General features: G+C 36.1%; 2 protein-coding genes across 2 annotated transcripts in view; both read left to right on the forward strand.

Moving 5' to 3' along the window:
* The first annotated feature begins 1,543 nt into the window (after window positions 1-1,543).
* Window positions 1,544-11,016, forward strand: LOC100367128 (prostasin-like). The gene is made up of 8 exons (XM_085502085.1): window positions 1,544-1,645; window positions 2,699-2,870; window positions 3,181-3,434; window positions 4,261-4,409; window positions 5,601-5,781; window positions 5,993-6,112; window positions 7,872-8,117; window positions 9,159-11,016. Exons 1-8 carry the CDS (start codon window positions 1,585-1,587, stop codon window positions 9,524-9,526), a joined length of 1,551 nt encoding a protein of 516 aa, XP_085358211.1. The 5' UTR covers window positions 1,544-1,584; the 3' UTR covers window positions 9,527-11,016.
* A 411-nt stretch (window positions 11,017-11,427) lies between these two features.
* Window positions 11,428-13,647, forward strand: part of LOC100366973 (uncharacterized) — a 64,065-nt gene continuing 61,845 nt past the window's right edge. The window contains 1 exon segment of the mRNA XM_085502656.1: window positions 11,428-11,684. Coding sequence (XP_085358782.1) covers window positions 11,609-11,684 — 76 coding nt within the window. The 5' untranslated portion in view covers window positions 11,428-11,608.

Consider the following 13,647-nt stretch of genomic DNA (forward strand, 5'->3'; position numbering starts at 1 on the left):
AGTTTCAAAACCCATACTGATAGTTGAAAAAAATAAATCAATTTTGAATCATACACATTATTGTTTTAAGTCATGTTTCGAAACTAATAGTGCTGCAGTCAACATAATATCATATCAATATGCAATATACCGATATATGTTGTCTCGACACTCATGACGACGTGATTAGACTGAATTGTTAGCCAGGAATTTTGGTTACAGCGAACAATACATTAATGAGCATTTGCATGTGAATTCATTGCAGATCGTTCTTATTTAGTGACATTTTAATAACGATATTTTTCACGTATTTATGCACAAGTAGAAATCCACCCACCGTCAGACATTCAACACAGTGTCAATCCATCACCAAATCACACATAACAGGAAATTAGGACAATAACTCCCGCAACATTGATTTTAAAGTTTTGTTGACAATACCATCAGTTTTTCTTCATTGCTAAGATTTTCTATTTTATCACCATTGGAATCGGTTCATCATTTGCTATTTGCAGTTAAATCCAATTAAAACCGTGTGTTCCATCATAAAACGCTGTATTCAATAGTTCCATCTTTTAAGTGCCTATTAAATACTCTTAATGCGCATGACGTATGAATATAATTAAATATTCTACTGGTATCAACTTGTCACCTGACAGTCACATTTAGTGAATACAGCAATTCCAACTACGACAGATGGATAGTTTTGTTGCGACTCTTTTCAAATGTCCATTACATTTGCATGTTAAACATATGAATATATTATGACATAATCAATACTTATTTGAGAACGAGGCTAACATACCAGCATAATTTATATAATGTAATTCGTTCATTATTGTTTCTTGTACGCAAAGTTTTTACTATTTTATTCAAATTGTACAATCTGTATTTGTATCGCCCGTGTGCATTAATCTGTTCCTATATTTTCTAAGAAGGTGACTTTCCAGTTTTAATAAAATCAATACAAACGACTGAAAATCATTAACAGTGCATTTGACCCTTGTCTACACTCCAAGTACTTCGCGGAATAGTTAGTACCTTAGAGCAAACCGTCGCTCTCATAATTTTGTATTCGAGGGCATTTCAATTATGAATATTTATAAACTGTGACTTTTGGAAAACGGAGTAAGATTTTCCAGACTCATAGCAAGCTGTTACACTGTCACGACATATGATTCTGATCAGACTTTTGACGACTTTAACTAATTAATATGTCTACGTGTCGTAATACGACAATAACCACCAAGAACACGACAGCCTGGTCACCTTTGTTAAACGGTCCACTGACTATAAAGTATGCAGCATAAAACTAAATTAAAATACATGACGGAATAGGGTGATGATATCATTTTTGTACTTTTTCCTTTATGTTTCCGTTTATTCATATCATATATTGCAGTATAAAGTTTACTGCTCACGCGAGGGTAGCCCGACAAAGTCGTGTTCAATCTGCGCATGCGTGACAATGTCACGCCTATTTACCCAATGAGTTTACGCATCTTTTAGTTCATCTAATTGCAATATTTAATCCATATTTTAATGCGATGTTGCGCCAGTTATCGTCAGATCTGACATCGGGAGGCTGGGGAATACGTACTTACTATGAGGTATATTCTATCTCTGGTTGGAGGTCTGTGCCTATTTTTGACACCTACGACGGCAGGTAAGCTCTGTTTTAACAACTTAAATCACGTTCTTCACACGATAACCTGTTCGGAAAATATTTTCAAAGATGGAAATAATAACGCAAGATATTTTACTAGATGGGTTGCACATTACGAAATCATCAACAGTATAAAATATATACCTTGTATATTTATGTTTACAGATTCGTTAATACTAGTATACGCGTATTTACAAAATAGTCAGCGGTTCAACTAGTATGACCTGTACGTCTAAAGTCGCGGAGTATGGTAGTTATAACCTCAGACTACTTCTATAATAGTTTAAGTTATACAGAGGCGGAGGCGGAGGCACGAAATTATGCATGGGGAGGCGAGATCTGCTCACCATCCCTTGCGCCCCGTAGTGGTCGCGCATTTTTTCGGGGGCACCCCTCCCCCGTGCCGCTGCCACTGTTATATAACTTACTATGAACATGTCATGTTGACTTATCAACACATATGTTTAATTCAGGTAATAATGAGTAACCATTATCTTTGTCACGTGGCACCAAATGAGCGCTCACCGAGTGGATAATTTCATGACACGTACATGCATAACAACAGAAAAATAACTGTTGATCGATTTTCTGGTATTTATGCCATTATCATAAATATACGCCATATAACATGACATAATGAGATTCTCCAATACACATGTATTGTTTAGATACATATAACACTTAATTATTCAAATTTTCTGATTTTATAGTTGTTTTTCTTTACTTATTTCTGCGACCATTCCAATCTAATTTATTATGTATTTATATGTATCTGTACATAAGGCCGCAGTACGAAATAAAGATATTATATTATTATTACATATAACAACAGTGACTGCACCTGCGTATTCCATCTAACAAATACTATATGACAATAAATCAAACTCCAGTTCGGTTCACAGAATGCCATATCAACCAGCAATTTCTAAAAAAAATATGTTTTCGTTCATATTGCATCTTTAATAGATGAATATACGTATAAAATTAGTCACATGATAAACAGATAACAAATGCGTCATTTCAATGTCACGATCAACTGGATTGTTTTAACAGACTGTGGAACACAGACGGGTTATTCAGAGACAAGAAAACGTGTAGCCGGCGGCAATGTAGTTGATGATGTATACAAATGGCAATGGACCGGTCACTTACGATTCAGTGGACAAGATGTATGTACAGTCGTACTCGTAGATCATATGTGGGCGTTAACCAGTGCACAGTGCATGTAAGTATAGTCTGTTGTACCAAAAAGGTTCGATAACCATTAATGTAAATGCAAATCCCTTTGGAGGTACATTTTGCCACAGATTAATGATTACCGTGACCTGCAGGAATACTTTGCTCGATCAAGCATGAATTACAATGTTTTACAAATACTAGTGCAGTATTATAACAAATACAATATTTTGACTTTAAAAATTGCTAGAGCGAGAGTTTCGAATTTCGCGTAAACGTATTTTACGCATATTGTATATGTCGCATAGAACCCACTTCGAATACTATGGACTGACACTAGGATTTTGTTCCGTGTATAGATTAAAATGGACAGATCCGACGATATTTACGGTCGTTTTGGGGGATGGATATGGTACGGGAATAGAGCAAACCTTTGGAGTGACAGAAATGATGATCCATCCGTTATTTGACCATGCAACACGTGAATACGACGCATGTTTACTCAAGTTATCAACTCCCGCCAGTAACTTCGATCCTATATGTGTTGTCGATGAAGCGTTTGATTATACAACGTTTGATGAATGTTGGTTAACAGGGTATGGGCAAATCACAGGTAAGAATGACCAGAATGGTGTCTTGTTATGTCGGTATTTGTGGTGATCATGAGTGGACATAATATGGATGATATTGTGAAAATTGTACGAAATACGTAATATGTTATCAACCTGAAATAGCCACCAATACCGGAATTGACCACTCCGCTCCGTTAACATGCGCAGAGCAGTTGGTAATTGGTTGTCTATGAAACGCGGAACCGAAACCGGAATTGCAAAACTGTAAAATTAATATTAAAGTCAATTTAAATAAATACGTGTCTTGGTATTTAGTTTACGGTTTAGGTAGACATACAGTATACCTAAATATCTTTTTATCATAATCCTAATTCCAAGACACGATAAATTAAATTTAATACATGTACAAGTTTAAGTTGAATGTCATTGAATTTACTATATTTCACCTAGATACAGTTTAAACATACTGTAATCAAACTACATTCCGATATAGAATCGCATTTCATTTGAGTTAAATTAAATGTCATTGTTATTAAAGCATTTTAATTGAGTTTAATTATATTGTAATTAAATTGCATTCCTATATAGGATTGCAATTTAATTGAGTTGCTCTACAGATTTCGATTTTGGTTCCGCGTTATATAGACTACCCACCTCAATTGATATCTAAACCATGCTTACCGGTACGTTCCGTCAGAGCTCCATGGCCTTTTTTCTCCTTGTAACAAATATGTAAAATTCATCACAGAACATTATTTACGGTTGTAGCGAATAATTTCATATGGTTGTTACATGGAACTTTCCGCAAATCTCAGCTATACATTTGGCATTACCAATAATATTATTATTATTATTATTATCGCACAGGCGGTACATTCCCATCTAAAATGCACGAAGCATTAATGGACCAAGTCAATAAAGAAACGTGTTATTCTATCTGGAAACAATGGAGCGTACCGATAACCGACAATCATATCTGTGCTGGTTTCCCGACAGAGCAAATAGGAGCCTGCCATGTAAGTTTCAGTTCTTATTTTATTTCGAATAATAACGAATACCAATACAGTACCACGCATTGTCTTGAGACGCTGAAATGTTCGAGTTACGAACATCGAGTTAGGAAAACATCGAATTACAAAAATTGCCACGCCCATATTTAAAAAAACACGCCCACTTTTGAAAAAAAAAACACGCCTAAATTGTAACTCGAAGTTCAAATAACAGTTAATAGAACTTCGAGTTGCGGGCAACCTGTATTTTTGTTTTTGTTGAACGTCCACGTTTAGTAACTCGAAATTTAATTAGCAGTTAACCGATCTTCGAGTTACATGCGACATATATATTTTATTTTGTTTAATGTTTTATGTTTCCCGTAACTCGAATTTCAGTTAACAGTTAATTAATTAAAATTCGAGTTACTAAATTTTAACGTTAAACAAAATGACAAATGTATGTTGTCTGTAACTCGAAATCCGGGTAACTTTTAATTTACGTTCAAGTTACTAAATGTGGACGTTCAACAAAAACAAAAATGTATATTGCCCGTAACTCGAAGACATCGAGTTACAATTTAGGCGTGGCTTCTCGAAAGCAGGCGTCATTTTTGTAAGTCGATGTTTTCGTACTCGTTATTCGTAACCCGATGTCCGTAACTCGAACAGTTCAACATCTCCATTATCTTTAACTTTATCCGCGAAAGACCGCCTTATCTTATGTGCCACTGCATCAGTACGAAACTGACAACAAGCAAGAGGACGAGCGTGAACAGTAGTGGGTGGTAATTTCACTAGACATTTTAAAACACAGTTTTCTTATTACGGGTATACCTGTCCATGAGAAACGTCAGTTAATTCATCTCAGTAAACAAACTGAACACAGTCGAAAGTATTGGAATAGGTATAATAGGGAGAAGTATGGGGTTCTGATAAGAACGTTCAGTCCGGAAATGTATGATAATACCCCAACATATTAAAATCACCAAAATCGAGTAGCTGCTGCGGAGAGTGTCAAATCACATCGTCACAAATCGACAACACCGGTATTATTTACATTGAAATCGACAAACTTGAATATCAGTATTTTGTCAAAAACGAAATCGAGTTGGTTACGGGCGAGTTGGTATTCGGGCGACTGAGTTGGTAGCGGACAATTTGGTTTAGATGCGACTTACTAACCGCTACCCTAACAGACGACATTATTTTCCACAGGGTGACGCTGGAGCTCCATTGAACTGCGTGAGGGATGGTATCTGGTTTCTGGGTGGTATTTTAAGTTTTGGATCTGGAAAGTGTGGCGCTATTCCAGGTATTCCAGACGTATATACAAAGATGTCGACTGTGTTTACAGATTTTATAGAAAATGCCGTGAATGGCTTGACACCATTGTCTAGTAAGTTGACTGTCTGTACTGTATTTTAGTATATACGCTGTTTGTATAAGTCGCCCATTGATCAACGAATCGCTTGTATGGCATACATGACGGAAATAAGGCCGTCCATTGAGTTGTTTTCATCACTCATCAATAACAAAACACTATATTTGACAACAGAATGATTCTTACATGAAAACTCTTTGTATTCGCATTTTATTGTAATCTATAGGAAGTTTTGATTGTCATCACGAGACAGAATTCCGTTGTGCCAGTCCTCAGTGTATATCATCACTCTATAGATGCGATGGCTATACTTTCTGCCTAGGTAACGATGACGAAAAATACTGCGGTGAGTTGTAACACGGATGCATATAGTGTAATGAAAACTACTATAGTTAAATCTTGAAGAGGTCTCTCGTCGTATTATATTTTGGATTTTAAAGGAGGGTCCATTAATTCGGCTAAGTGTAGTCTAGTTTGTTACAAATTTGATAAATTTGCACGAATTGCTAGAACTGTGAATAATCATTTTCAGTGGACCCCAATGTTGACCAACGACTCGGATTGCTGATATTGGTAAATGCAAATGAACAAGAGGTCATTGATTTGAAGGGTGAATCGTGTTTCATGGTGGCAATCGGGCGGCGTGTACAAGTGCGAATATGATAAAATTGAAAGACTCAGTCAGTAATTACCTTTCTCAGTGTACAGTGAGCAACTAAGATTAATTTAAATAAATAAATACAAAGGCTATACTGTACACCCTGAAAGGCGTGTATTGCCGACCCAGAAGTTAGAGGCTCTATGTGCTATGGTTGATGTTGTAGATTTGAATCCCTGCCTTGGGCAACTTTTTCAATAGTCAAGTTAGTACTTTAAATCTGTGCATTATTACTACTAACTAAGGAGCAAAAGTCTGATTTACCATTTTCCGTTCACCACGAGATCCCGAGTTACGCGTAAAATCGAACGTAAAAACAGAACAAACAAAGGTCATAGCGTCGTAGTGGCGTCAAACATCGCGTGGGATTCGACAAACGCGAAAGTATTTTGGGGATATTTCCATGCTTAATAATGTGCTGTACACATTTGATGATGGTAAATTTCAATGAAGTAAAGGTATTCAAAAACAATATTCCCCTGTCAAAGATCGGCCTTCCATGTGAGCTACGAAATTCGAGTTCAAACAAATTGTTCAGTTTTTGCGGCAGACGTTCGGCTCGCGTTTTTCACGCAACTCACGAGACCTCGCAGTTGAAGGGGAAAAGTCTATTGCAATGTATAAATGATGTATAGTTATGTAGCGATATACACTCTGCAGATGAATACAACCATAGAGGTTTACAAGTTACATAAAGACAAAAAGACACGTGTTTATTAAAAGTAAAGATATGAGTATGAGGAGGTTTACTAAAACATTACGACCAATTTCGGTAAAACTCGGAATATCAGTATGTGTCTTATTCTACACTGCGAATTTTACCAGTTTTTAATTTTTTTTCAAAAAACCCTATCAAGGTTGCTGCTTTTGTGTATAAGAGCAATAGGTCGATGATCTGAGGTGAACACACCCGATACATACTAAACACCCAAAACGCGAAGAAAACTCCCCCATGTGGCCTGGTTGAGAGATGCGGAATCTGATTGAAATATGATCCTAGTTTGGGCTTTCGCCAAAACTTAACAAAAAATACAAGCAAATAAATTAAAAAAATATATATATGAAAATATATATTAACAAAAAAAAAGGTAAAAAAAGCCCAAACTGTGATCTTATTTTAATCAGATTGGGAGGTGCGGGTCCCGTATTTTTCATGGTCAAATAAATCCATAATTAGAGAATTATTTGATATCATTCAAGGGTGACTACTGTATCATTGGCGGCGGCACGGGGGGGGGGGCAGAGTGGGGGCGTCGCCCCTCCAAAAACAAGCTGAAGCCCTTTGTGTCACAACATTTGTTCCCCAAGATGCAGGAAATATCGTTTCAGAGGGTCTAGATTTCAGATCTCGCCCCTCATGCAACATTACGTTCCGCCGCCTCTGTATATAATGTTTCTTTGAATGGGTTGTTGATATGACGTGTATATTGTTTACATATGTTTGTAGCTGCACATGTAAAGTACTTCAATCCCACATACATGACGTCATTCAGTGATACACCAGCAGAAAGTATTGTGACGGCTAACGTAGACGAATGTGCCGACCGCTGTCTGACGTCACATGGTTATGTCTGCCACCAGTTTGCGTTTAGAAAATCTGATGGACAATGCGATCTGAGGTTTGAAGACTACCAAGAAGTCAGCTTGGTCTCTATGCCAGGAACAATGTATTTTCGGTTACAGGAATTTGGAGGTAGGTGATATGATGAAAGAAATGGTACGCGAGCTAATTTATTCATTGCTAAGGTAATATGACCAGAAATGAACTAAGTACGCAGGCATGTCATGTAATTAACAAACAAACATTTAATCACTGTTCTATTATACAGTCATTTACTACCATATTGTGTTTGAACGATGTTGGTAAAACCGACAAGTTTTTGAAAATCGCTAAGATTTCTAATTTGTTACTTTCCCGTGTATTAACTACGTCATCCACACAAAGTAATACGAGTTTATGTTTTTTCTCAAACATTTTGTCTGTGGCCCCATTAGCATTATTCCTATATAGTAGCAATGAGCAACCTTATTCGAAAAATGTAAAAAAAAAAAAAAACTGTATCGGGCAGCCTTTTTTTTTTTAAATGATATTTTATTGGGGTATCTCATATGAATTACACTACTTGAAATACACAATAAAATTACATTTCTAGTATTTTCTTGCTCATTTATATGTTCCAATACTTGGTTTATAACTAGCTTTAATGACCTCAGGTACATTTATTACATCAGTCTAACCCACAACTTTCAGAAAATTTCCCCATTTTTTAACGTGTCCTTTTAATTTATTTTTTTTGATTGCAATATCAAATTCTATACTTTGAACATTTTGCATGTATTTTCTATAAGCCATTAAATCCGGCTTCTGTTTTTTACACCTTGCACTGTGTATCGGGCAGCCTTAACGGAATGTCTATTTACGCTACCAGGAACCACAGTCAGCTGACGTACTAGTGATAATTAAATAAATGCGACCTTGTCTCTTTCTTTGATTTCAAGCCATATAGTAAATATCGGAAAATTAATCTCATTTATTTTATTATCATGTGTATGCTAGCTGAATGTGGTCGAATCAAGTACCCCTCAAAAAGGCGCCTTCCTTTTCTTGATTCAGCCTGGAAGGAAAGTTACTTACATTGATACGTATGGGTACTCTGCATTGTTATTGGAATGCAGTGTAGTGGAGAATCAGGAAGTGTTACTATATACTTAATGATACATTTATCTATTTCAGGACATGCGCAGACGATACATCCCAATTTGTTAGGAAATGGACAGTTCTCAACACCGAGGTATTTTAATCACAATTCCCGAAGAAAACTCACCCAATTAAATTTGATGACTGAACCCGGAACAAACATTCAGATACATTTTGACCACTTTTTCGATGATCCATCTCATCCCGAATGTCCTTTATGTAAAGCCGAGCTGAGAGTCCGTTTAAATGGAAGTTCAACCAACTTAGTGGATGAATGCATAACAGAAAGTTCTTCACTTCCGAGTAGTATTATCGCACCCGGCAATGAAGTGGTACTAGAATGGTTTACTGAAAGACCAGAATTGACTGGAATTATCGGCAGTTTCTCTACTGTCGTACCGTAATTGTTAGCACGCGCTATTAATACAAATTGTTTCCGGCAAACAACGAAAGATGTGGCTAGTGAATAAATAAAAATACGTCAATATAGGTCCATTCATTGTGTCAAAAGACGTAAATATATCAGCAATGATGTGCAGTGACGAACAATTTTATGCACACCGATTTGTGTATGTATTGGGTATTGTATAAATTGAATATTTAATTATTGTACCATGTGATAACTGTTTGATTGTTGCGAAAGACATGAGTGCCGATTTTTCGATGTGCTTCTGTAACGATACATTTCCAAAAAACATTGGTTTCATTTTGTTTAAAATGCATGTTTGAGCAACCCAAATTAATGAATAATAACAACAACAAGCATTAAACATTACTAATATCTGTCATTTTGCGTAATTTAGTATTATTTATTGTCTAGTCACAAGTTTGTTCCTGTGATATTTGGAGATTGTGTGTGTTCATTCGTGCAAATTTAAATTATTGCAACTTTTTCGGTTGAGCCATTTTTCCACCAATTCGTTGACACAAATATTTTGTTCAACAAGTTTCTCTAATTTCGTTTGGAAAAATAACATCGCTGATATAATTGGATTAAAAATGATAATTGTGATTACAATATATCGAAACACGATACATTTTCATTGATCGTATATTCGGTCAAATATATCAATGTTTTATTAGTGGGTAGTATCATAATATTAGTTATGCATGAGCTGTCAAATTTACCAATTACATGGCCCCAAAAGGCGAGCTAGAAGAAGGTCATTCAATTGTCAATTATAAAATTACATGTATTTGGGGCGGGGTATTTAATGGCAAGTCGCTCAGAGTATGTCCCTGAGGGAGGGGGAGGGGTGAAGCCATTAATAACAAATGTCTAAAGCCATTAAATCAGAATAGTTTAGATTTTAGTAGATCAGCGCTAAACATGCAATGTGTTTGTGTAGTGGATCAATGCTAGAGTGTAGCGTGATATCGGTTTCTTTGGCTTCAATGTTAATTGGTAGCCATTTCAAGGACACCAGCTATCAGGTGACATTTTACCGCACCTCGTATCCGATGATCCAGAACAAGATGAAGTAGTACGATAGACGCTATTGTGTAAACAAATCATAATGGTGCCAATACAATATGAACGCAATTACACCTACAATACTACAATCAAAGGTCGATTGACGATGATGTTCCAAAAGCATAAGACTGAGATATAGGGCACATCATTCTAAATTTGTCCTATTTAACTATTTCGCTTCAGTCACCTAAAATATTAAGTTTGAAGGTTTTTTTCTAAGAAGGGAATAGAATTATAGAGTGCCACATTAACTGTATGAGATTTTGATATGATTAATGTGCTTGATTATTCAATTCACGATGTTGATTCAATTATGCTGACGATTGCCTGGTAACTTCACTAGTATGCGACAGGTATGTGTTAGTGTTGACACGTTACTTGACCTAGCAATGAAAATAGTAAACCACAAGAATTAAGAAATATAGTTGTTGTTTGTGTGTTTGTGTTCATCAGTTAACTATTCTCCAATGACCTTTGTAAATACATACTGTGTACACAAGGCCTTTCAATTACCCCTATGTATGAATGAAGCCTGCTACACAATAGGAGAAAATATTTCGATCTTCCCAACCTAAAGTGGCCACGCTATTGCCTTCTGCATCGACACCCCCGCCTTAAGAGAGGATGTGGTCGTAATAAATATGGTGTCATTACCTTTTTATAACAAAAGGTACTAACTAAAAACACATCGCCATTACGTATCATTAAATACGGGTTAGGGACTAAAGAGGTGCTTTCGAGTGACGTGTAGAATGATGTCTACTATGACTAAACAAGGCAAGACGCAATAGAACGCTTAATTATATTCATACCAACATGGAGATAGTTGCGTGACACTGTTGGATGCCTTGGTGCTTGCCATTGCGTAATTTATAGTGGGTGTGTCGAATTTGAATACAGGGGTGCGTTCTATTGTCAGCACAGCAACTATTTGCCAGCGCTGAGCTTTTATAGACCATTCCAGTAAGTTTTCATGTTCAGTTTATGCGTATGAATTGAACAAGGCATCAAGATGTTTGTCGTGAAAGTACTGGCTTTAGCGGTGGTCTTGACGGCTGCTTTCACAACGGAAATTCACGCAGCAGATGGTGAGTAACAAAACAAATTTCATAATTTGAGTTATATGGCACAATAGTATCTTAAGCAAAATATATGGGTACGCATACCGATATGTTCGAGGGGATTAAGTGTTTGAAGAATAAAATGAGTACTGTTGAAGGGACAAATAAAGAACGGTAAGAATTTCATTTCATTCAATTTCACCTTTCTGTTGGTTCGCATACAAGTATAACAATCGTCGTCTTACGTGCTGGGTCATACTTAATTGAAATCAGGGATCTAAGCATACTAGCCCAAAGTGAATGGATTTCTTTAGGCGTGTCTATGGTATGTGAGTCCAGCCTTGAGTCGGCGACATTCTCTGCTGACAATATGTGTCTTGTGAAGACAGTCATTTCATCTCCTGTGACTACACTCTTTGGTTTTTTAATAGCATTCAAACAGGTGGCTGGCTCATGCTCTCGTTAGATCTACAGTGTGAGAATGAACTTTTCATCCAATGAAATTAGGTATTCATAGTCTCAATGCATTTCCCCATGGGTATAAGAAATAATGTTACTCTATATTTTGTCGTATCACTTGTTTCAGATCACTCATAATAATTTGAAGACGCAGCTTATCAAATGTACATTAGTTACATTCATTAACACGCCATCGTGCATAACCAGTTTTACGACTGGACATTATTTCTGCATGAGTTAGATTACAGCCAGACTTTATGTTGGTTGTAAGGTGTGCTACACTGTATATACAGCTTGCTAACTACAATTATACAGGGTGACCATACGATGGTGCCCATTTAACCGTAAACTATTTGATTCATGTCAAGAGAGCGGCACCCAACATAGGTTCTTTTGTACCAACTAGGCAACGATGTGACACTTTTTTCTTTCACGTGATAGTTTCCAAGGCCGTGAGTGTAAAAGTGCGACAATATTTGGTGACAGCCATTTCTTTAGAACCTTTAAACTAAACGCCAAGATTACAATGGATGTGAAACAAATCAATCTCTTATTAGATTCCAGCCCCACAGGGTACACACACACATTGTTCATTCAAAAAAACGAACTCACATGGAAAATAATGACGCACGGAGTAAATACTTAAAGGTGGGTATACTGCTAAATATAGTTTATTTTAATTTGATTTAAATATACCCCCGATACGGGGAACATGACATTGATGCGAAGAGTCTGTGAACGTGAAAGTGGAGTTACCGTTAGATAGGAAATCTCGTGAGACCGAATGATGCTACATAAAACATACCAACCGTTTCATTTAACGTTCGATTTGAATAGACAATGTTGTAAACCTATAAAAACCAACCAGTCATGAATTTTTTGTAGACATTCACCCATTCAAGTCTTTCAAGTTGCCGAAGATTTAATACCAACAATTGGTGATAAAAAACTCTAAATTATGGAAACAAAATAACACCGACTCATTCCTGACGTGACCGGAGTAAAATTAAATTGATTCTAATATGAAATTAAAACAAACATTGTCCAATCACAGCAATATATTTATGGCTTACATAAATTAAAACAAGCCTTGTTCAATCACAGTAATGTATTTATGGCTTGCATAAATTAAAAACAAGCCTTGTCCAATCACAGAAATATATATTTATGGCTTGCATAAATTAATACAAGCCTTGTCCAATCACAGCAATATATTTATGGCTTGCATAAATTAAAACAAGCCTTGTCCAATCACAGTAATGTATTTGTGGCTTGCATAAATTAAAAACAAGCCTTGTCCAATCACAGAAATATATATTTATGGCTTGCATAAATTAAAACAAGCCTTATCCAATCACAGCAATATATTTATGGCTTGCATAAATTAAAACAAGCCTTGTCCAATCACAGTAATGTATTTATGGCTTGCATAAATTAAAAAAAAGCCTTGTCCAATCACAGAAATATATATTTATGGCTTGCATAAATTAAAACAAGCCTTATCCAATCACAGCAATATATTTATGGCTTG

This window comes from Saccoglossus kowalevskii, chromosome 8 (genome assembly GCF_978046115.1).
Source record: "Saccoglossus kowalevskii chromosome 8, keSacKowa6.1, whole genome shotgun sequence".
Taxonomy (NCBI): domain Eukaryota; kingdom Metazoa; phylum Hemichordata; class Enteropneusta; family Harrimaniidae; genus Saccoglossus; species Saccoglossus kowalevskii.